Below are 25,257 nucleotides of genomic sequence, written 5' to 3'. Positions count from 1 at the left end.
AGAGAAGCAGTTGTTAAACATTGGCCAGCATAGACCTCATTGTCTCACAATTCTCTGTATTCATGTCAGAGCCCCTCCATTCTCATTACATTCCAAGGTACCTGAAGGCAGGGACTGTGCCAGTTTGAATCTCTGTATCCCCAGCCCTTCTACATGGTAGGCACTTAATATTGGTTGAATTCAATGTAAACCCTCTTCCCCCCTCATTTTGCAGATGAGGAAACTAAGGCCCAGAAAAGGGAAGGAAGAACTTAGAATCTTAGACTTGCAGAACAAAAGCTGTGATGTAGTGAAAAACACAAAGCTACATGTATATGTGTACACACACACACACACACACACACACACACAAAGTTGCAGTGAGAAGGCCTGGGTTCAAAATCCAGTTCTGCTGCTCACTATTTTTGTGACTTTAGGCAAGACTATTTGTCTGCCTAGGGCCTCAGTTTATTTACCTGTAAAATTATTAATATATAAGCCCTTATTCTCTTTTCTTCCTTAGAAGGATAATTTGTACTCAGCTGCTTGGTTAGGATCAAATAAAAACATCACCTGGACAAAGGTTTCTTGCTACATATACAGAATCTATGTTGTGGGGAAGATCTGCCTTTGCACCTCCATAAGAGCTTGGGGACACATGATCGATTAATTGTCGTGTGTGTGTGTGTGTGTGTGTGTGTACCTGCTTAAGAGAGATACAGTGTCTAGTTGAATGGAGACCCATTTGCCCAAAATGACTAGACAAGCCACCCTTCCCATAGGCCTTCAGCCACTGAGGCTGCACATGCACTTTTCAAGGATGTTGTGGAAGGGACTCTTATTCAGGTTAGGGTTGGCCCTTGAGGTCTCTTCCAGTTCTTGCAGGTGAGGGTCTCACTGCCCTTTGTTCCAGATGGCCCATTTCTGGACCATTGTGCCCATTTCTGATTACCATGTTCAGGTAGGACATTGATAAAACACAGAGCATACAGGCATACAGGATGGCTTCAAGTTCTTACTATGTGAGGATTGATCAGTTCAAGAAATTAGGAATTGGGGATATATTTAATCTGGAGAGGATAGAATTTAAGTTGGGAGTAGATAATAGGGCTTTTTTGAGACTTTGAAATAATTCAAAGGATCATAGATTTAGAGCTGGAAGGGATCATTTTACACAGGATGAAACTGAGACCCAGAAAGGTTAAGGCACACAGAAAAACTTTAAAACCAGGTTGTCAGGTTCCAAATGTTTTTAGTAATTAGTTGTTGACTGACAGTTGACAACCAGATCTTCCTTCCATCCCTTCTAAATTTATCTTCATTTTGTACCCATTGCCCCTGGATCTGACCTCAGGGACTAAGCAGGGCAAGATACTTCCTTTTCTACATTAGGGCCCCTCAAATACTTAGAGATACCCTGAGTCTTATACCCTGAGTCTTCTCTTCTCCAAACTAATTATCCCTAATTCCTTCCATGAATATTCTTGTGACATAATCTGGAAGCTTTTCACTCTCCTGGTTGCTTTTTTTCTAGATATACTTCAATATGTCATTGTCCTTCCAAAAATGTGGAAATGTTCCCCAATTGACATATGGTCAAAGGTTATGAAGAAAGTGGTATTCAAAAGAAGAAATCCAGGCTATCAAATAGCTATATGGAAAAAAAAAAGACTTTGTATTAGAGAAGTACAAATTAAAGTGACTCTGAGACTCTACTCATCAGCTTGGCAAAGATGACAAAAAAAGGAAACTTATAGAAGTTAGAGGGGCTTTGCCACATATGCACACTATTGGTGGAGCTGAGAATGGTTCAGATATTGTGGAAAACAGTTTGGAACTATGCAGAAAGTTTCTAAGCCATGTATGCCCTTTGACTCAAAGCTACCCATTACTGGGCCTGTACCCTGCAAAGATCAAAGAAAAAGCCAGGTACATAGTAAGTACTTAAGAAATCTGTACTGATAGATTAATATGACCAAAAATATAGCAGCTCTTTTTGGTCCTGGAAAAGAATTAGAAACTGAGGTGATGCTCATCAAGTGAGGAATGGCTGAATGAGTTATGGTAGTGAATATGATAGAATACTATTGTAATATAAGGAATGATGAAGGGATTGGTGTCAGAAAAACCTGGAAAAACTCAAAGAAACTGATGAAGACTAAAGTGAGCAAACCAATAGAATTAAGTTCTACAATATAATAGCATTGTACAAACAGCTTTGAAAGCCTTAAGAACTCTGATTAATGTAGGGAACAGCTGTGATTCCAAAGGACCCATGGTGAAACATGGGCCTGACAAAGATGATGGACTCAGCCTGCGAAATAAGACAGAATTTTTTTAGACATGGCCAATAAGGGAATTTGTTTTGTTTGACTATGCATGTTTATTACCATAGAAAAAAAGTTTTGTTTACTTTTTTTTTTATTGTTTCGGGGGGCGGGGTAGGAGTGATGGTGGTAGGGAGAAAATAAAATGGATTGATGTTATGTGAAAAACATCAAAAATAAAAATAGACCTAAACAAGTTTTACCTTCTCTCCCATAAAAAAAAAAATGTGGGCCCAAGAAGGGGACCATAGTTCTTCAGATGTGATCTGACCAGGGCAGAGGCCAGCAGACCCTGACCTTCCTAGCTGCAGACACTGCCATTCTTAATGGAGACCAAGATTGCCTGTGCTTTTTTGGTTGGCCTGTCATCCTATGAGAAGGGGGTGGATAGCAGGAGGCGGGTGAGTTAGGAGTGGGGAGAACAGAGGTGGGAGGAGGCAGAGGAAAAGCTTGACGATCTGACAGAACCAGTAATCCTCAAATAACAAGGTTCAACTGAACCGCTGACATCTCAAGGTCTGGATTATGTTAATAGGACTTGGGGCCCCTGGTGTCAGAATTGATCCACAGCAAGGATGCCTGGGATGCCAGTCACTGCCTTTGCCCTTGGTTAGCAGCAGATTGACTCTAAAGCCGCCTCCCAGAGGGCTCTTCTAAGGAGAGGAAATGGCCTAAGTCATCAACTAAGATGGGGCTTTCTCTTTCTCTTTCTCCTCCTCCTCCCGCCCTCCTTTTCGCTGCCACCCCAGCTGAGCTGGGTGACTTTCATGAAGAAACAGACAGGAAGCATCTGGAACAAAACCACTACTTACCTAACCAGGGTGGCTTAGACAGCAAGATCCTGCATTTCCATCAAAGACACATGTGAGTACTTTAATTAGTGCCTCCCTTCATCAGCCTTTGAACTAATGGCTCGCTCCAAAACGGTCTTGGAGAATAAAATGCACAGCTTGGGGCTCTGCTATAAGGCAATATAGGCACCTTGCATTTCTGTTGCACTTTGGCAGTCCCAAGGTGCTTTATAGCTATGAATTCCCTCGTTTGCCAGCAAACCTAACAGGAGGCAGTGAGAGTACAGGTATCACATCCCAGCTTGAGCAGTTGCTATGGGACATGGCCACAAGATGCTTTTTTCTAGGGGCCTCCTTGCAGTTGGGAGGGTTAGACTAGCCCAGAGGTGGCAGACCTGAGACCCACTCTGGTCTAAACCAGATTCAAATGGAACTTGGGAAATATTTAACAAGGCAAACAAAAAACCAAGAAAACACTGGTAATGTGGCATTTTAAAGCTAAGCCAACATTTCTGTTTTGGTCTAGTTGACCTCTAGACCTCTGGTCCATGCAGACCCAGATAATCTATTAAATCTCTCACAACCCTAAATCTGTGATTCTCTGATCTCCATTTTAGAGTTGAGAAAACTAGTTCAGAGAGGGGCGGTGACTTAGGATCCTAGATCTCGAGTGGAAAGAGCCTTCCCAGGTCACTGAGTCCAACTCCTCCATTTTACAAATGAGGAAAACTGAAAGCTAGATAAGTGACATTTAAGGCCTTAAATCTAGTAAGTATATGAGGCAGGACTGAAACTTGCCCACAGACACATAGCAAATGGCACTTTATCATTTACATAGCACCTTCCTTACACCTCCATGAGGTTGATAGGACAGGATTTATTAATCCCATTTTGACTGGAAACTGAGGACCAGAGAAGGCACAGAAGCCAGTTCAAGGTGATCCACATCAGAGATGAAATTCTAATTCTTGACCTTATGCTACGGCCTTAACAAGACCAAGATTCTTTGATAAATGGCAGGGGCTCCAACCATAGGGCACAGGGCCTCTCACTTATAGTTGAGGGCTGGCTGTTAGTGAGCTATAGCATAGGGAAAAGAGGAGGTGGGAAGAGGTCCCTCTAGCAGAGTTGGAAGGTTCATACTCCTTTTTCCCTTGCAGTGGTAAGAGCCCCGCAGAATCGGACATCCAACTCCTGGACATAGCAAGGAAGCTTGAAATGTATGGGATCAGACCTCACCCTGCTAGTGATGGTGAAGGGACTCAGATTCATCTGGCTGTTGCCCACATGGGAGTGCTAGTATTACGGGTAAGGATGTTTTCCTTTGCTCCAAGGAAACTGGTGCTTTCCCCCTCACAGCCAGTCCCCATTTAGGCTTTGGAGATGTTGGAGACCTTAGATGCTATCTGGTTTTAGAAGCTCCAAGGTTTTTATAGCTAGAATAGATAGTAGAGCTCATCTCCTAATCTAACACCCTTACTTTACGGATGAGAAAACTGAGTCCCAGGGAAGGAAAAGGACAATACACAACTTGTTCGTTGCAGTGCTGGGATCTGAACCCATGCCAACATCAAGTGCTCTTTCTATCATACCATGCTATTCCTTGAATCTCCTTGTTTTACAGATGAAACAACTGAGGCACAGAGAATGTCTTGCCTAAGGTCCAGTGATTCATAGCAGAGTCAGATCTGGAATACTGTGTTCAAGTCTAGAGACTCTTAAGGATATAGATCTAAGTTGGAATATCCAGAGGGCAACCAAGATGGGAAAAGGTCTTGAGTTCATGGCATAGGATGATCAGCTGAAGGGCATATTTATCCTGGAGAAGGGAAGTCTCAAGTGGGCCTTGGTAGTTGTCAAGTATTTTATTTCATTTTATTAGGTTTTTGCAAAGCAATGGGACTAAGTGACTTGCCCAAAGTCACACAGCTAGGTAATAGTGTCTTCTCCAATTCTCTGATTCTGTGCCCATGAACTCCCATGCTTACTCCAAAGTACTCTTTCCATTAGATCCCAGCTGTCCCAAATTGATCACAGGAATATTATTATTAAAATGCTAACATTTGCTCTTCTGGCCTAGAATTCTCTTCCTCCTGGAATATTTCCAGGCAAAATGATATAGAGGAAAAAACACTGGACTTAGAATTAGGAAAATACCCAGGTTTAGATCCCACCTATGATACTAGGTGTGTGATTTTGGACCTCATCTGTGAAATGGGCATAATCATTTTTGTCTCCAAAGGGTGTTGTGAGGAATGCTTTTTGATAAGATTAGAGTTATAGGACCTATTCTTTTTATTATTGGATTTTTCTGCCTTGTTCGGCTTCAGCCCAAAACACCTTTCTCTTTTACTTAGGTCAAAGACCATGTTCTTTTGGAATCTTCCCACAAGCACCAAACTCTTCTCTTTCTTCTTAAAGTATTCTGAGAATGATCTGATTTGCAGGTCATGATCCTCACCCTGCCATCTCAACAGACATAAAACTCAGGGCAGCTTCCCATCAGCCTTATTTTTGCAGATCAGAGTTCACAAGAGTAGTTAGAACTGAATGTACAGCTTTTGGAACACTATGTATAGATCTGGGAATCATCATCATAAAGATGGTAATGAAATCTATAGGAACTGAGATAAAGAAGAGAAGAAAGCCCAGCACCAAACCCTGAGGGACACCTTTGGTTAGAAGATGAAATCTGGAAAATCTGACAAAGGAGACTGAGAAAGAGCAGGCAGATGGGGAGGAGGAGAACCCGGGTCTTAAACTCAGGGGAGAGTGTGTCAAGGAAAAGAGGCAATGAACAGTGCCCAGGGTTGTGGAGAGTTCAGGAAGGATGAGACTGAGAAAAAAGCCATTGGATTTGGCAGTTGAGCAATAATTGGCAACTTTGGAGAAAGCACTTTTAGTTGAAGAATGAGGTTTGAAGTCAGATGGCAAGAGGATGAGAGGAGAGCAAGGAGAGGTACTGATTATAGGTGACCATCAGGAAGTTTAGCCTAGAAATGGAAGAGGAGCTATATTGGGCAGTAACTAGCAGGGATGGTCTGGTCAAAATTGCTAAGATGAAGGAAAAATTAAAATTGGACCAAGATTTCTCTGCTGGAGAAGACTGGAGGGATGGTGTCAAGAGTACATTAGGAGGGGGCCTAGGTGGCGCAGTGGATAGACCGAATTCCTCGAGGCAAGCAAGGAGAATGTCTTGGAGCTGGGGAGGTAATAGACATAATCTTGGTTGGCTGATAAATTCGGATTGGATAAATCTCAAAAGAGAGAAGTGGCTGAGGGTTGCTTAGAGTGGGAGAGTTTGGAAGTGAGTGATGGGGAGTGCAAGAAAGAGAGGCCAGGGGTGTCATGACAACAGAAAGGAATGAGGAAAAGGTGGAAAGCAAATCTGTTAGAGAACCCAATGAAAAGGGGTCACTCTGAGTGGAATATTTGGAGGAGGGTCAAGGAGATAAGAATAAAAGAAGCAGGAAGTGAACTTGTATGATAGCCAGGGTTCTAAATCTCAGGAATGTGGGGAGTAGGTCAACTATTGAGGAATAAGTTGAAGCAATCACTGATTGGCAAGAGGTTGCCTAAGGATGGCATGTGATCCAAGACTCCCCCAAGAGTAGGTGGTGAGGCCAGGGGAAAAGAATAAAGTATAAAGAATAAGACAGTCCGCTTTGAAGGGACTAAGAAGATCCTAATGATGTAAGATAAGGACATCTGTACCTAAGTATAAGTAGAACAATGCGAAGTAGATTGGAGGGGCAAAGACCAGACGGATAATGACCTGGCTTTGGGTGGCTGGGCTGGCCTATCTACACTCTTCAATGTTTTCCATTCTAGGGGAATACAAAGATCAATACATTCAACTGGGCCAAAATCCGTAAACTGAGCTTTAAAAGAAAGCATTTTCTTATCAAACTACATGCGAACATTTCGGTAAGTGACTACTACCTGCAGGCCCTTGGTTTTCTGATCACTCGGGAAGCCCAGTGTACTTCTGCAAATGGCCGAGCACGTGGTTGGAATGGGCATCCAGCCATCCCTGCCCCCTCTTCCTTGCCTTGTATGGTGGAAGGAGTCTGCGAATGCAAATTCTCCTGGTCAGAACCAAAGCTCTAGTGGTGATTTTCCTGTGGGGAAATTCCAAAGCAGGTGGGTCCACATTCCATTGTGTTCATCTAAGGAAATACCAGCAACTAACATTTTAGTAAGCAAGTGCTTTCCTCAGAACAGCCCTCTGAGATGGTTCGGGGGTGCAGGGACCTTGGGGGGCGTCAGAGCAGCTTGGAGAAGGCGATGGTCGTTTTTACACAATCCTTCTGCCCCCCCCCCCCCCCCATCCCTAATGCCAGCCCCAGGGAGCCTAGGCCTGTGGTGCCTGTGTGCTTTGCTTAACTGTTTCATCTTCCACATTCCATACCTCTAGTCCTCCACTTGTCCAAGGAAAGGATGAAGGTTACATCCGAATTTTGATTCCATCACAAGCTTTGGTATAAACACACAGTGAGGCACAACCTTCCACACAAGGTTACCTGGGCAGTGAATTATGTTTCTTTACCCTTGGTTTGAATTAAATTCCACTCAGTGCCCTCCATAAAATATTCCTGTGATAAATTCCTTCATTTGCATAGAACCTTTTAGTCTACAAAATCCTTCCAAATCTATCATCACAACTCTCTATGACTTGAAATGTTTGAGCCAGAAAAGACTTTAGATCCCTCATTTTACTGATGAGAAAAACTGAAATCCAGGGAGGGCAAGGGGCCTATGGCAATTAGGTAATGGACATGTGGGGAATGCTTGCGTGGTCTCCCTAGAAAGGCTTTGAGCCGTCTAGTTGGACACTCTCGATTTACAGGGAAGAAACTGAAGAGGAATTCTCAAGAACTGCAGCAATGTCTTCTCTGAATTATGCAGGTGTTATACAAGGACACTTTGGAGTTCACCATGGCCAGCAGGGATGCATGCAAAGCCTTCTGGAAGACATGTGTTGAGTACCATGCCTTTTTTAGACTCTCTGAAGAACCCAAATCAAAGCCCAAAACGCTCTTCTGCAGTAAGGGTTCAAGTTTCCGCTATAGGTAATGGTTTTTAAGGTTTATTTTGCAAAAAAGTTAGCAAAATCAAACTTATTTTTAGTAACTGAGAACAAAACCGAGGACTTTGATCTAGAAGTAAAAACAAATCATTGCAATAACTTGGGGTTGCTTATGTATGCATATGCACTGGTGTGTAGGCTGCTTTGCTGAGTTTCCCTTTGATTCACCCAGTGACAGTCTGCTCATTTGGGACAGAAAATCAAGTCAGCTACTACTTTGAAGGGTATAGAAATTGTTAGTTTGCCGTGTGTGTGTGTGTGTGTGTGTGTGTGTGTGTGTGTGTGTGTGTGTCTCTCTGTCTTAGGTCTGGAGAAAGTGGAGGCCGTTTTAATTCCCCTGGTTTTGCAACTTGCCCAAGATCACCCAGGTTGAACCGAGGTCCTCTTCCCACCAACCCTCTGCCTCCTAACAGACATTGTAGCCTTTCATCCACATTCCATCCTCCCCGCCCCGACACTGCCACCCCCCAAGTGCTGTGACCCACTTCCCCTCTCCAGGTAGTCTACCTTATCTCAGCTCTCAATGTTTATTTAAGACGATTTTCCTTGCATTTTAGGGATGTGATCCATATACTTCAAACCAATAGGATAAATTTCTCCTCCAATAGGAGAATTTTTAAAAAAAGAATTCCAGGCTTTAAATTAGAGCTAGGAACTCGACCTGTAATTTCACTGTTACGGGAACTCCTTGTACCCAAAAGCTCAGTCTGTCTTCTGCAGCTTCAACTTAGCCTCAAGCATCTTCAAACTCGATTGCTCTGCTGTTCCTGAGGAGACATTTCATTTCCTATCTCCAGCTGCCGCCATACTCTCGAATCTGCTCCTTCCTCACCTCTGCTTCCAATCTTAGCATTCTGGAGGTTTCCCAGCTTCCCTCTCCCACCTCTACCCCCCACCCCCAATACTGTACTTTCTATTTATTCATATAGGTATAGAGTTTTCCTTCCATAGAAAGTGAGTTTAGGCCCTGATGCTTAATTGGTAACTAAAAAGGTCACTGTATTTAAACTAAGATAATAATAAAGACAAATGTTTTACTTAATACAACTCTTTCTTCATTTTATTAGTGGAAGAACCCAAAGGCAACTTTTGGAATATGGGAAAAAAGGCAGGCTGAAGAGTTTACCCTTTGAGAGGTAGGTATATAGTATCTCTGAGCTGAACTTCAATTTCTCTGCACTTTTGTGGTCTCAGTGACTCTTCTGTTTGGGGATTTCAGGAAACATTACCCTCCTCAATACCACGAGCGACAGTGTAGGTCATCCCCGGACCTCCTCTCAGATGTGGCCAAGCAGGTAAAGTTTCTATTCATTTAGCAAACTGTTTTTGGTCCCAGGCTACTATTTCAGCAGCTTCTCTCAAGGCTCTTCCCTAGAGGCAACACAATTTTAATGGCAAGCCAAGGGAGCAGTGCCTTTTGGGCAAACAATTGGGGGGCCTAGGTGGGCTGACTCCCCAAAAATGCACAATGTGACTGTCTCTAGGTCTTAAAGGTTGACTCTTTTTCCTTGCAGAATTACAAGGTCTACCAGGAATAAAAGGTCTTGAAGCATTTTTGTTTTATAGCTCTGAAACTCAATTTCAGAGAAGACATTTGTTGTTCCCTTGATACACAAGGATTTGCTTCAAGTTGGGTTTAGTGACATTTATTCTCCTCCCCCCACCCCCAGGATTTAGTAGCCTATATTCATTCATTATGTGGTCCATAAACTCATATCTTCCTGTAAATCAAAGGCAGTTCTGCACCCAAATAAGAGTTTGAGAAGTGAAAGGGACCTTGGTGATAATCTAGTTCTAATTTGCTTTCTCCCCCCTTACTTGCAAGGCAGATGAGAAAACTGAGGTCTAGAGAGGGCATTTGAATCAATCAAGGTCATGTAGCAAGTTGGTGGCAGAATTGGGTTCCTGCCAGGTCTCCTGCCTCCCAGGTCAATGGGATGAAAGACAGAAGAGCTATAGCTTGGCCATGGACATTTTACATTCCTCAGCTGGGCTGTCACTTGGTCTGTATCTTTTCTATACAAATGATTCGATGTCCTAATGAAATCTGGGCTGCTGAGAGACTCACCACAGCTGTGCTTTTTTGAGCCCCCCCCCAAACTTTGCCCCACTCCAAGCCGACTTCTTGAGCTGCCTGTCTTTCTCCCCCAAGGTTGAAGATTTGCATCTTGTGTACGGCAGTGGTTGTTACCGCAACGTGAATGGAGTGCATGCATCAGAGCCCATGCTAGACAGCAGAAGGAGGAATTCCACGGTGGAGGTGACCTTCGCAGCCGAGTTTGAGCGCTCCAAACCAGAAGCTGACCCGACGGTTCTGCACCAGTCCCAGAGCAGCTCAACTTTCCCTTTCCTATACACCAAACCCGACTTCAGCACTGAGCCTGAGCCCGAGCCTGATGACTTCTATAGACAGAAGAACCCTCTCAACTCCTTCCAGACGAGCTCCATATTTGCCCAAGGCAACACAAGCACGTCTGGGAACCCGAGAGGGGTAGTCCCCCCAAGACAGAAGCTAACCTACACAGATCTACCTTATATTCCCAGTGTTAGCCAGCAAGTTGACATTGTACCCCCACAAGTCTTTTTCTACGTGGACCAGCCACCACAGGTGCCTAGGCGCTCTCCAGCTATGGCTGCTTTAGGGAAGGCAGCCAAAAGAAGCCCTCACAATGCCAGAAGGGAGACCTTTCAGCATGACTTCCAGGAACTAGAAGAAGCCCTAGCCAGGACTAGCAGTGGGCACCCCCCCAACCTGGGTGTGGAAGATGCCTTTGAGTACAGTGTTCAAGAGCAAACCCCTAAACGGTCCCACAGCCATACAGACATGAAAACCATCCGCTTTCCTTTTGGGTCAGAGTACCAGCCTCTAGGGCCTTGCCCTGCTTTGAGCCGCAGAGCAGATTTCTTCACATACATGTTTGCCCAGCAGGAGTTTCCAGAGGTCTTGAGGAGTCAGAGTGCAGCTGAACGATATTTCGGTAGTGAATCCAGTGATTCTGAACCAGAGCTGCTTCACCCAGACTACTATGCTTTGTATGACGACAAAAGGGTGAAATCCCCCATGGCCAGGATCCGCTTGTCTTCGGGTAGTCTCCAACTAGATGATGCAGATGATGAGGCACCTTTTACTACACCTGCTGCTGAATCAGGCAGGACCGCTCTGAAACCTCGCAATTACTTTTTAGCATAAGTGGGAGACCCGGTTTTACAAAGACTTTTCTTTCTGGCAAAGCACCCTGGGTCCCTGCCTCTCCACCCCTCCTTCCCTCTGCTACAGTTGGGGGAGGGGGAGGAAAGGGATTTTGAGTCAGCGGAGGGTACGTCTGTCCTGCATCCCTAAGGTGTAACTTGAACCATCTTTTTCACTAGAATATATATTGTTTTAAATGGCGGTTAAATTCTATAGTGTTCTTAGCATCATTATTCTACATTAGAGTTAATAATTGACTGACACTAGTGAACAATTAGTTGGCATCCTGAAGGAAGGGAAGGAGGGATGTGTTGACTTTGGTGGTTGTACATTAGCCACAGCATCAGGCCCAGTCTCTTTCAAAGACACCCATCTCCATCCACCCTTCTTCAAGAAGTCTTCAAGAGATTTCTCCTAGAGACTGTTTCTCTACTTCTTAGGTGCCAGTGAAGCATCTCTGTAATCCTTTCTTGCTTCCCCTTCCAATGAGCATCCTGTGTTTCTCACAGCTTAAAGCTGCCTTGATCTTTCTCAACTTGTAACCAACCCCTCCCTTGTCATCTTTATTTCTCCAAGTAAAGCCCAATTTAAGAAGACTAGGAGCTCCAGCCATCATTCAGAGTGGTTTCAGTCTGGCAGCCCAAGATTCTAAGGAGAGACAGGTAACTCCTTCCCCCCCACAAACACGAACAGGACAAGTCACGGAAGTTTACAGAATTAAAATATTTATTTTTGTAACCTCCCCATCAGGGGGAACATACACTTTAAATAGTAAGACTTAATTAACTACACTGATAATGCACATTACTATTTGAACTGTGTAAAGCTTCAGATAACTGTGTGTATGACTTGTTGCTTATACAAAAATATTTTAATCCAGAACACTCTTGTTTTCAAAAATGACCTCCAGACTTTTTTATAGGTATAAACTGTATGTAATTGAGTTTCAGTTACACAGCAGGTGAAAATTTCAACAGAACCATTTCTTTAACAGGAAAATAAGGAATGAAAAGTATTTTTTTTTACACTGTAGGCACCATTGAAAAGAACATATCCTTGGTATACAGAAGAACACTGCACTTTTTGATTCTCAGGTGTCATATGTCAAAAGAACCTGATGGCCACTTGACTCCCCAGATCACGTCTGCCTGTCTGTATCACCTTCACATCTTCCTTTTTCTCCTTATTTTCCAGAAGAATCATATACAGGTTCTTTACAAGAAGACTTTTGTGCAGATCCAAAGGATACAAGAAACACAGAACCTTTATAAAAAATAAATGTACACCAATAATCCCACAATTACTGAATTTCAGCATAATATACATACTGGATCCATAAGTAAGTACCATAAATATAACAAAAAAAGCAGTTGTATCATCTTACCTACTTTTTATGAGGGAAAAATATTATTCTACTTCACTGTAGACTACTTTTGGGAAAGAATACCTCTATCTCGGTTAATTGCATACTAACAAGAAATACATATTCAAAATACCCTTTCAGAAATTATGAACAAATGTTGCTTAGGACATACTAAGAAAACAAACATTTCAGAAGCCAACTTAACCCCCATACGCGCGCACACACACACACACACACACACACACACACACACACAAATGCTGGTGGGATTTCTGCTCATACCTGCAGAGGAAGAGGAGGAAAAGGAGGAGGTGGTGGAGGAGGAGGAGGAGGAGGTATTAGTGACCTGTTCAGTCTCTTCAAGCTCCCCCTAAACCCAAGCATAGTCAATGTTTCAGCAAGGTCAACCAGCCTGCATTTTGAACATTATTGCCAGAAGCCTTCCCTAACTGTATTGCTCTAAGTTTCTAACCACAATGATAAGACTTAAATAGGACTTGAAAAAAGCCTGTTCTACAAAAGGCAATGTTGATGTAGCTACATAGATCAGCTGCAAACTATATTATTGCTCTCAAATGGAGGGAATCATTGAATTGTTTGTCCTGGTCCAAAAGCAGACTCAGTATGTGAGTGCTCTCCTACCCTCTGACTTTCGTGGTGCTTTTCAATTCTTGTTCTATGGATGCAGGTGACTACAACCTGGAATGGTCTCCCTGCCCATTCCAAGACAGTTAAAAAATGTTTCTTGGGAGGAGAGAGGAGCCGGTTTTGAAACTTCTGGAGGATGACTGACTGACAAAAGTTTCACTTTACGATTGCTATGACAGACCTGTATGTTTCATCAGTGTACAGTTAACCAAAGAGCAAAAAACATACTACTAACTTGTGCATCCTATTAAAAATAATTGTGATGCCTAAAAGCAAAGCTAGAGCTCAACATTTACCAGAATAAACATAGATGAGAGACTATGATATTAAAACATCTTTACAAAATCATCTCCTAAAAATATAAAACCAGTTATGCCTTCACAAAATAGTTGAGTAGGTTCTTCCAAATCCTTCACCAACAGTACACTACAAAGATCCAAAAGGCACATGGGAGCTCATGAGCTAAAGTAAGCACTGCCAAGCTTGAAGTCGTTTGGGTGGGTTTCAATGGAGCTGGATGTAACTGAAGTCAATAATGGGAAGTTTCTCAGGCTGAGTCATTAACGGAAAACCTAGGAATTAAAAAAAATGGATTAATGACCAAGTTAGAAAAAAATTCTAATCTGTATTAACTGAATTTAACAGATTCAAGAAGCTGCTAAAAATTGCTTTTTAATCTGATGGGTGGCAGAAATCAATAGTCAAGCAATTTATTTGCAAATTGCCAAGGGAGGAAAATGGTTTTTCATGTTTTTCTTGATAAAACTAGAAACTGATACTTCTAAAGCTAAAAATAAAGTTTTTTTGTGAATTAAAAAAAAAGGGGGTGGGGGTAGGAGGGAGAGATTTTTAAATTGCCTGTTCTACATAGTGCAGCCTTTTACATGAAAAAAAAAAGTTTAAATGCTTCTCATAATTTTCCCCTATAGATTACTCTATAGCCTTCAGGCCAATGTTTAGAGCTTTGTCCTTCCCCCACTTTGTATATTATGAATTCACAGGCTACAGACTGTCACACACCATTTCTAGGGGAGACAATGCTAGCTAAAAATCACTTCTTGCTTGGGTAGGAAAGAAATTGTGACTATACATTTGTGACCAATTAGTCTTGATGTTAACAATGGACAAAGCTCACATTTAAGATGGAAAGCCAAGGAACCAAACTGGAGAGAGAAGACAGGAGCTTCTCAAGAGTGGCTTGAAGAAGGCAAGCTCATGTTCTTTCTGGGCAATGCATTGAGATAGCAAAACCTAGGAAGAGCGCATCCAACCACTGTGAGTAGAGCAGGAAGGGAGATAGACGATCCAGGAAACTTACTTTTGAAACTTCTCAATTAATTTCTTCACCATCTTATCTGTAATTCCGGGACAGGCAGTTTCTGCCACTGTCATACTTTTTTCAAGTTCCTCGATCACTTTTGTTCTGCTTGCATTACTTGTGTCTTGCTCTTTCAACTAAATCAGAGGTCAAGGATACTACTATCAGATTTAAAAATAGTCTTGAAAAGACAGAACCAGAGATAAATGGACAATACTTACTTCAGCAAACACAGGTGTGATTATGGTAGACAGGCAGCTCAGTGTTTTGGCAAGGTCTTGTTCCTTTAACACAAGCAAAACAGACCAAACACAACAGGCAAAAAAAAAAAAAATCATTTGTTTACAAACACAACCATGCCCTTATCCTGAAGGGAAAGGGATTTATCCCATTGCCATTTCCCAAAGCCTCCCTGCCTGGGACAGGAAGATCTCCAACCTCGAGGCTCCTGCTGTACCTGCATTCCCACAAACCATCCTCCCAAACCCCAGCAGGGTCTGAACCTACAAGCCATCAAAACTGAGGTGCTTGGTGTCATGGAGTTCAAACAACTCAAGGTCATCATAATTTTCCCACATTCTGTAGGAAAGCCCAGCTACGTACAGTTCCATTCTGAAGTTTCTTTGCATCAGGTTTCTTCCGAACAGTAGTAAAAGTCCATTCAGGATGAGAATTATTTTCCTTGTTGCTGCATTCCCTAAGAGAAAAAAAACTCACCAATTATTTTTTTCTTTGTCAGCAAGGATACTTTCTCCAAGAATTGTCAGTAAACAATGCTAGTGACATAAAATATCACCAGCCAGTCTAATCCAGATAGGTCTCATTTTACCAAATCTAAAGTGCTCCCGTGTGCCCTGACAAAAAGGAACCAGTGATTTTTTTTTTGTAAGTGAAATTCTAATTAAATGGTTATATATTCTCTAAGGAACTATAGTTGGAATCCTTTGAAAAGTTGAGAATAACATCATAGTTGCAGGAAACAGATTTAGATAAAAATTTCAATGGCTTTTATCCCATTTCCATCAAAGAAAAAAGGTTGTTGATAACCAGATACAGAGTTCTATACCTAAGTTAGAAATTTACACTTAGTATATGTAATGGCTATATATACAGAAAATGTCTGCTTTGCAAAATTTAAACCCAATACATTAATTTTGTAAGCTCTGTAGAAACAATATGGCAATTCCTATAGAGGGTAAAAAGGGTGACTGAATGAATGATTAAACTAAGGGCTCTCTCTGTTCAGGGTCTTTCCGGTAACTTCCTAGGGCCTCATTTTAAGATGGCCCTTTTGACCTAGAGATCCACCATTTCCTTTACAAAATCAATCCCAAGGTGGACCCAGTTGTTTGCATAACAAAGACAAAGGGCCATAAGAGGAGATTCAGTTAAACAAAATGGTCCAGTTGTCCAAGTAGGAAGTGAGCAAGTGACCCCCCCCAATCCCACATGGCATGTTCGCTTACGAGTCAGAGGCGTCTGAATCTGATTCGTCATCACTGTGTCCTTCAGCTTTCCACCTCTTGAACCGATCGATCAGTTCTGTCAGGTACGATGTCTTCTTGGCATTTTTAATAATGAATTTGTGCTTCAGTAGTTCTTTAGCTGTCGGACGCTAAGTCAAAAATAAAGGATGCATAAATATGTATATCTTAGTGACCATAAGAACTATTATTGATAATGCTCTGAATGATTAAACTGAAAAACATGTGTTTATAGAATATGACTAACAATTTTGCAGCAAAGAAGCTAACACCACATTTGAAGGAATTCAGGCCAGAGGAAGGAAGCTTGCTAGTTTAGAACCAATTTGTAATGTCATTGTTTTCTACATACAAAGATCACTTTATTAGCTCACCTTTAAAATAAAATTTCCTTTAAAAGACATTTATCGGGCAGCTAGGTGGCACAGTAGATAAAGCACCAGCCCTGGAGTCAGGAGGACCTGAGTTCAAATCCAACCTCAGACTCAAAATATTTGTCTAGCTGACCTTGGGCAAGTCACTTAACCCCACTGCCTTGCCAAAAAAAAAAAAGACATCTATGAGATCAGATATACAGTAAGCTCAAAGTACTTAATTAAAGTACCTGATTAAGTTGGGTAGTATTAGCTTAGTTGTTCACAGAACTAGTGATCTCAAAAGATGATAGGCATTTTATCAATATGAGTAAGGGACATGTTCAAATTTCAAGCAGCATACCCAGGCTTGGGGCCCTGGAGTAGCCGACATAAGCCTGCAGCAGATAGCTTTGCCTTAAAAACAACTGAAATCAAGTTGTGTCCCCAAACATAGTTACATTTTACTTAATGTCAGGAAAAAGGAATACATATTCAAGGCTACCAGTGGATCACTCCCTGGCTCTGGAGCCAGGGCACTCGAATTCAAATTCCACCTGATGATGCCTTAGGGCACATCAACTCCTTCCCTCTATAGTGGTTAGACTATGTGGCCTGAGCTCCTTCCTGGCCCTATATAAAAATGGCATTAAACCTCAAATCACACTTTCCTTTTCCTAAACAGAGCTATGAGGAAGAATCCTACTTTAAGTGATAGCATCACATAAAGCACCTTATATCCTAAAAAGAGAGACTGTCAGGATATGACGGAGGAGTCAAGATCCAAGAGGCAGAGAAAAGAAACCCAGGACTGGGCCAAGCTGAACAGAGCTAAAGAAGCCAAGTTAGGGGAATATTGGACAATATCCCCAGAGGAGGATATATGGATATATGGTATATGGATATATATCTCTTACCATTCTGAACTTAAGTAAAAAGAAATCAGCAATGACTAAGATACTTACAAAAGATGGATCCTTGTTCAAACACGCATCAGTAAACTCTTTAAAGGGTTTAGTAAAATCTCCCAATAGAGTTGGTGGGTTGTTTTTTGGAATCAGGAAAAGAACTCTCATGGGATGCATGTCAGAGTTAGGTGGCTCTCCTTTGGCTAATTCAATAGCAGTAATTCCTAAGGACCATATGTCAGCCTGAATCAAGAATAGAAGAAGAAATATTACAGTAAATGTCTAAAAGGCCAGCAGTTGCTTGCACTTCTAAAATGAGCACATCCTGAACTTGGGGAATCATTTTAGGTAAATAACATACCTCCACCTCTTCTACTCTCTTCAACAACACAGGCTGAAATGCTAAAGTCCCATTTATATTCTCTGAGGTCTCCCCTCTCCTTAGCCCCCCTCTCTTTCACCATTTTCAGAAGACTTCCCTCTAGAATCCTCTTCCTTCTCTCCACACTGTCCCTTTCCCCTTCCAGCATTTCTGACAATTATCTTTTTTTGAAGACAATTTGTATCTCCAAGGCTTAGCACAATGCCTGCCTCTTTCTAATCACATAGTAAATTCTCTATCTATTACAAAGTAGCTTTCTTAGGCCATTCAGATTTCTGGGAAAACTCATCAGGAAAACTGTACAACTGCTCAAGCTCTAGGTGGGCAAGTGCTTTTATCTCAGGGAAGGAAACGGAAGTTGTTAGCAGCTTTTTCTAGACCAGTTCTCCTCCTAACAATGGAGGAAAAAATCACCCCTGCCCTCTAGTATAACTGATCATCTGGTATAATGAGGCTACAGAAAGATTAGGGCTCAGGGTAAAGAGTACCAGCCGGTACTTTAATTCAATAAACACTTTCCTCCCACCTTCTATACACTCCAGGCACGATGCTAGGCCCAAAGACTAAAGGCAAAAACATAAACCAGGCCCTGTCCTCAGCACTGGGAATACAAAGAAATGTAAAAGATAGACCCTAACAATAGAAATAACTATACAAACAAGATACAGACAGAAAAACTAAAAAATCAACAGAAAAGGCAATAGTAGGAAGGGCTTCTAGAGCAAGGGTGTCTATCCTGTTAGTTCTGGGCCACACAGCCCAATAAAAACTCATCAAAGACTACATATAGAATTTAATATTATTTATGACTACAATGTAACCCAATTTCCAAGGAGTATAATAATAACATGTAATAATGCCATATGAATGGGCTTTGAGGGTCCACATGCAGTCCATGGGCTGGATACATCAGTTCTAGAAGGCAGATTTGAGCTGAAACCTGAAGGAAGCAAAGATGAGGAAGGAGAGTGTTCTAGGAATGGGATGTGAAGATGGAGGAATTTAGTAAGGACACCACTGATATTGGATCGAATGGAGGATAATGCGAAAGAATACTACAAAGGTGTAGGGGGAGGGAGGGGGGAGAAGATTATGAAGGGCTTTGAATGCCAGAGAATTTTATATTTGATCCTAGAGGTGAACTAGGGAACCAATGGAGTGTATTGAGTTGGGGAAAAGACATGATTATTTAAAATTGTGCTTTAGGAGACCACTTTGACAGCTGAATGGAGGATGGACTGGAATGGGAGAGACTTGAGGCAGGCAGCCCATCAAGCAGGCAATTGCAATAATCCAGGTATGAAGTAATGAGGGCTATATCGTGGTGGTGGTAGTATTAGAGAAAAGGGAATGTTATGCATATTGTTTCAGAAATTTTTCAGGCCACTTGTGCAAGGTGAATTCCCACGTAGGAATCAGGACAAGTATAGGAGCCAGAACCCAAGCTCAGTAAGCTACTACCCCAACCTGCCTTCTTCAGATAACAGCCAAACAGTGCCACAGTGGTTCTCAGAGACAGAACCGAAGCAATGCTTCTGGTGCCTTGGATGAAAGCTCAATGAAGGAATCACGCCAAGACAGAGAAGAATTGCCCAGGAAAAGGTTTGGAAGGTTCATTCATACCACGGAGACTGTGGAACCATCTAAATATATCCACTTGCATTTAAAATCACAATGGAAATACTTTATACTAGTAATGTCTTACTTTTGAGTCATAAGCTGATTGCTGAATAACTTCAGGAGCCATCCAGAATGGGGTTCCTACAAAGGTATTCCTTTTAATCTGTGTATCTGTCAACTGGCCAGCAACTCCAAAGTCTGCAAGCTTAACCTCTCCTTGCTCTGACAACAAGACATTGGCAGCTGGAAAATGTAAAACAACAATTAGTTACCATCCTCAGAAGATAGCAAGTTTCATCAAGTTTCATACTGAAGTTTTGCACACCTTTTATGTCCCTGTGAATTTTCTTTTCTGAATGCAGGTAGTCTAGACCTTTCAATATCTCCTTTAGCATGGTAGCTATCTGGAACTCATCAAATGGACCAGCTCGAAGCTTAGGGGACAAAAACACGCACAGGCACACACAAAAAAGTTTGGGAAAGAAAAAAGGTTAAATTAATGTTTGAGTTATCTTTGAAATAAAGGAAATTACGTAAAAGCTGTTTCACAATGTTAAAAGACCAATATTTAAGAAACATGTCTGAAACTTTTTTTGAAAAAAAGGAATTTCAATAGGATGAGTAAGCCAAAACAAGTCTTAAAATAAAAAAAAAACTTTAACCTTGAAAGTATGAGAGCACTTACCAGACCAGCTGTTCCACTAGAGTTTGAAGTAACTGACTTACATGCATGCTTCAATAATGGAGGAGACTTTTTCATATAGGGGGAAAAGATTAGCTACCTACATGCTGGTGTTCTGAAATGAAACAATATTAAATTGGAATGTACTTAAAAATCCTACAGCAAACCAATTTCAAAATTCAGGGCCATTTGGCTCAAGAGATCTAATTGTTAACATTTAATTTGTTTTAATACTTCAGGGAACAGATCAACTCATTAGGAAAAAGCAATGGATTTGGAGGATCTGGGTTTCTCCCTCATCTTTACAGTGAAAAAGTTAGACCAGATGCTATTGAAGGTCCCTTTCAGCCCTAAATCATCTGACCCTATTGGTCTTCCCAAATTCAAAAATTATAACCAGGTACACAATTGAATGCTTCACAGTACAAAGTAGAACGTTGTATGAAAATCATGCAGAGATTTTTCATGAAGATATAGTGTGTCCCTCCCTCTTTCCCCATCCCTTGTACCAAAGCCAGTTGACTTGACTGGAATACAAGGAAAGCAATCATTAGTTTTCAGAATTTGTAATGGAATATCTGAAAATCTCTTTTCAATGAAGTTATTTTAAAATTCTGGTACCTCATAAAGCACCAACAGTAAAGTGCACAATCTTATTACAGGAAAGGGTGGGAATGTCAAAGCAGTGCAGGGTGGAGCTCTGTTTGCTGTGGGGAGGGCAGAGGTGGTTTTTAAAAAAAGCCCCTGCCCACAGGAAGGGATTCCTGGCTCTCTGACACCTTGTGTACTTAATCTGAAATGAATGCTACATTTATAGTCAATAAAAGGCACTTTTATGTTAAACTGAAATCACTGAAAATAGGAACCATGCTTCAGCTTCACTGTTTAATAATAACTGTAGTCTGTGTACATAATATACTCTAGAGACTTCTGTAGTTCAATAGATCTCTCTAAAATTTTATATATTTACTTTCAAAACTATAAAATTCTAGAAAAGAAAGTTTCTATTTTAATAATCAAAATCATCTGGGAAAGTAAGACACACACGTGTTAATCGCTGGCAATGGAATGTCTACATCCCATATTTGAGCCTAGTTCTTGATTTATAGAGGGCAGAGAGTGGCATCACTGGACATTTAGAAGCTGAGCATGGTTTTCTCCAGGTATTTGTGAATTGGAAGAGGTCAGTCAGTACAATGTCTCATCATTTGGGGAATTTACAGAGCTAGCTAAAAGCTTGAATAAGCCATTGCAATATCTTGATACAGCATTTGAAAAAGAATGATCCTGAAGGCCCTAGAAATTGAAAGACTATATCACAAATCAATTTGAGAACAATGTATAAAACATCAGTTAGCCAGGGTTACTTGGGGGAGCTCAGTTCTAGATTAAGTGACAACCCCCCCCCAAAAAATCTTTGTTTTAGTTTTTGGGGGTTAAACAAATGTCCTCCTCATTGAACACAACTCAATCTTTCTTTGATGATTTAGGACCTTTAAGTATGCCTTGCTAACTTGCCTGCTGTTACTTGAGGATAAAAAAGTGTGCAAATTCCCTCGTAAGCCTTAGGTTCATTTTGGGTCCTTCCTCTTCTCAAAGAAATCACTGCTCCTGCTGTCCACTTGCAATACAGCATGTTAAGAGTTCATTTATATATGTAACTCATCCCTACTGGAGAGGAGGGAAACCTTGGGATATATATTGTTAATACTGTTAAGCCAAGTTACAAGTACATAACTGCAAACTAATCAATTAGTTTAGTCCCAGTTTAAAACATCAGTCTTTCCCAAACAGACCTTAGTTTTTAGACTCTTGAGGTCATCCTTCAACCCCTTTGTCTTACAGAGAAAGAAACTCGAGCCCAGAGAGGAAATGATTTGCTCAAGGTCAGAAGTACTAAGTATCAAAGCATTATTAAGCTTCAAGCCTAGAGTCCTCTAACTCCAAATCTTAGGCTCTTCCACAGCATTATAGATATGTGCTTCATACTCGTTTTACTCTCCCACTCAACAGGGTTCTTCTTTAGGCTTATCACAGTTCCCTACTTCCACTCTAGGCCTCTCAAGCTCCCCTAGGTTGTAGAGACAATTCTTTTTGGCTGGGGTCACCAGATCTAGCCAATTTCCTATCAGGCTAAAACTACTTACCTCTCATGATCCAGCAATTTCACCAGTGTCCTCTAGGTTTTGCCCACAGGCACCCCTGCCTAGTATCCTTAGTACTGGATACTTAGCCTCTCACTTAAATTCTTTGAGCTGAGCCTCCCTTCCTGGTCAGCCCATTCCAAGTTCTCTTTCACTTTTTTGTCCTGCCCTTGTTGAAATGCTTTTCAGCAGGCTGATTATACTAGCTTTATTCTCTTTTAGTCCTTTGCACTGACCATTTCTCTCAAAGACCCCTCTAAGTCGTTCTCATCATAACCTATGTTAGTACCTCACTTGATCTTTATAATAAACTGGGAAGAGGAATTTCAAATATCATTCCTATTTGACAGATGAAATAATGGGCCTCCAGAAGGTAAAATGATGCCCACAGGGTCTGCAAACTAGATTGCAGCCCATTGCTTTTTTTTTTAGGTTTTTGCAAGGCAAATGGGGTTAAGTGGCTTTCCTAAGGCCACACAGCTAGGTAATTATTGAGTGTCTGAGGCAGGATTTGAATCCAGGTACTCATGACTCCAGTGCCAGTGCTCTATCCAGTGCGCCACCTAGCTGCCCCCAATAATCTTTTGAATCAAAATTGTTCACAACAAACACATCAATGAAATCTGAAGAGAAAAGGAAGGGATCTCAGAGTCCATATAGAGTAGACCAATGCATTTTCCAGATGAGGACATCTGGATGGAGATGAAAACAACCTCTAAGGGGCTGCATGAGGTTCTAGAGTTTCAACTAGACCTGGGAGTTCCAGAATTCTAGTCTAGCCTTCCTTCCACCACAGAACCATGACAAAACCTTACAAAAGGTCATTTTAAGAGAATCTGTAGGATTTGTGGTTCTCAGGTACTGATAGCAATTTGTATTTGGTGTGATTTTTATAGTGGTCAGCATTTGATCATTTAAATCTGAAGAAAAAGTGAAACAGGAATTAACCAACTTAAATCAATAGTCTTTTTTTAAAGTTTTTTTTTTCTTTTTGCAAGGCAATGGAGTTAAGTGGCTTGCCCAAGGCCACACAGCTAGGTAATTATTAAGTGTCTGAGGCCAGATTTGAACTCAGGTACTCCTGACTCCCAGGCCAATGTTCTATCCACTGTGCCACCTAGCTGCCCCTTAAAGCAATAGTCTTAACCATGTTTATCACCTTAACTAAAATGTAAATCATCACATGGAAGAGAGCATTTTACCATCGCATTTAAATGATTATCTAATTCTTGGTTTAAGCTGTTATAGCGGAGACAAAAGAGATATAAGTACTCAAAGACAGACTGAAAAAAGAGAAGAGACCCATGCAAGAAGAGATTAACTCTAAAAACATAAAATGTGCTTTATACATGCATAAAAGATTGAAGGATGATTGTAGCAAGAAAAAAAATTCAAAGAATTTTCCTGTATACCCGAGAATATAAGGAACTACATGAGAATCAGGGAATTTCATAGATGTTGTATTCACCTAGTTCAATTACTACCCAAACTGAATTCTCTCTCCATCCCTGAGGAGCAGTTCTCTAGCCTCTGACCAACTTCAGTTCACCAGGAATGGGGAATCTCCCAGCCCAGGATCCAGAACAGAAACTGTCATGGCCCAAATTTTGGAGCCTAATTCCTCTCTTAGAGAGTCATTTAAAAGCGTTGGAGGTGATTTTTGTCTTAACGGATTATCTCACTTCCATGGGGAAGCTGAAGCCCCCCTCCTCTCTTCAAGAAAAATGGGAAGAGGAATTTCAAACTGAAAAAAAAGAATTACAGTAAACCAAAAGAAACCTGAGCCTATGCACATAAATAGTTATTGTTCGTTTAAGTGATTTGCAGCTGTAAACACATCAAAGATTTTTCAATACCTCCAGAAAAAGGAGAGTCAGAGGCTAGGTAACAATTGAAATTTATAGGAAAAACCTTGTACCTAGGGCTTTATATTTGATATCTTTCTGTGGTAGTCTTTTTTTTTTGAAGATTTTAGTTATTTTGAGTTTTACAATTTTTCCCCTAATCTTACTTCCCTCCCCCACCCCCCACAGAAGGCAATTTGTCAGTCTTTACATTGTTTCCATGGTATACATTGATCTCAGTTGAATGTAATGAGAGAGAAATCATATCCTTAAGGAAGAAAATTAAAGTATAAGAGATAGCAAAATTACATAAGATAACGTTTTTTTCCCCTAAATTAAAGGTAATAAATAGTCTTCAGTCTTTGTTCAAACTCCACAAATCTTTCTCTGGATACAGATGGTATTCTCCATCGCAGAAAGCCCAAAATTTTGCCTGATTGTTGTACTGATGGAATGAGCAAGTCCATCAAGGTTGATCATCACCCCCATGTTGCTGTTAGGGTGTACAATGTTTTTCTGGTTCTGCTCATCTCACTCAGCATCAGTTCATGCAAATCCCTTCAGGCTTCCCTGAATTCCCATCCCTCCTGGTTTCTAATAGAACAATCGTGTTCCATGACATACATATACCAGTTTGTTAAGCCATTCCTCAATTGCAGGACATTCACTTAATTTCCATTTTTTTGCCATGTGGTAGTGTCTCTGTCTCTGTCTCTGTCTCTGTCTCTGTCTCTGTCTCTGTCTCTCTCTCTCTCTCTCTCTCTCTCAGGTTTTTGCAAGACAAATAGGGTTAAGTGGCTTGCCCAAGGCCACACAGCCAGGTAATTATTAAGTGTTTGAGACTGTATTTGAATCCAGGTACTCTTGACTCCAGGGCCCGTGCTTTATCCACTGCACCACCTAGCCGCCCCATGTGGTAGTCTTTTTAAAAAGCACACAAATGGTAGTAGAATCAGAGCAGAAGCCATGCTATTTCATGTTATTGAGGAAATGAATCTCAGAAAGAGTAAATGACAATGAATGTTTTATTAACTTCTTGCCTGGCTCACATACTAACTCTCTCTGTTATACTCCCGTTGATGGCCTAGCTGGTTGGTCTACACAGCCAGACACTACTCCAGGCAATACCATTCAC

At 41.3% G+C, this 25,257-nt stretch overlaps 2 protein-coding genes across 23 annotated transcripts in view; one reads left to right on the top strand and one right to left on the bottom strand.

Moving 5' to 3' along the window:
- Window positions 1–12,676, top strand: part of FRMD7 (FERM domain containing 7) — a 63,674-nt gene extending 50,998 nt beyond the window's left edge. For all 22 annotated transcript variants that reach the window (XM_074201190.1, XM_074201191.1, XM_074201186.1 and 19 more), the window contains 7 exons: window positions 3,056–3,170; window positions 4,258–4,405; window positions 6,929–7,024; window positions 8,006–8,169; window positions 9,254–9,322; window positions 9,406–9,481; window positions 10,339–12,676. In XM_074201190.1, coding sequence (XP_074057291.1) covers window positions 3,056–3,170; window positions 4,258–4,405; window positions 6,929–7,024; window positions 8,006–8,169; window positions 9,254–9,322; window positions 9,406–9,481; window positions 10,339–11,376 — 1,706 coding nt within the window. In that variant the 3' untranslated portion in view covers window positions 11,377–12,676. The remainder of the gene's footprint in view (window positions 1–3,055; window positions 3,171–4,257; window positions 4,406–6,928; window positions 7,025–8,005; window positions 8,170–9,253; window positions 9,323–9,405; window positions 9,482–10,338) is intronic.
- Window positions 12,083–25,257, bottom strand: part of STK26 (serine/threonine kinase 26) — a 54,985-nt gene continuing 41,810 nt past the window's right edge. The window contains exons 4-11 of the mRNA XM_074201194.1: window positions 19,778–19,886; window positions 19,538–19,695; window positions 17,508–17,693; window positions 16,172–16,320; window positions 15,309–15,402; window positions 14,927–14,989; window positions 14,706–14,842; window positions 12,083–13,959 (exon numbers count right to left, since the gene is read on the bottom strand). Of these exons, the coding sequence (XP_074057295.1) occupies window positions 13,935–13,959; window positions 14,706–14,842; window positions 14,927–14,989; window positions 15,309–15,402; window positions 16,172–16,320; window positions 17,508–17,693; window positions 19,538–19,695; window positions 19,778–19,886 (921 nt within the window). The 3' untranslated portion in view covers window positions 12,083–13,934. The remainder of the gene's footprint in view (window positions 13,960–14,705; window positions 14,843–14,926; window positions 14,990–15,308; window positions 15,403–16,171; window positions 16,321–17,507; window positions 17,694–19,537; window positions 19,696–19,777; window positions 19,887–25,257) is intronic.

This window comes from Macrotis lagotis, chromosome X (genome assembly GCF_037893015.1).
Source record: "Macrotis lagotis isolate mMagLag1 chromosome X, bilby.v1.9.chrom.fasta, whole genome shotgun sequence".
Lineage (NCBI taxonomy): Eukaryota > Metazoa > Chordata > Mammalia > Peramelemorphia > Peramelidae > Macrotis > Macrotis lagotis.
This window is presented reverse-complemented; position numbering and strand designations above follow the sequence as displayed.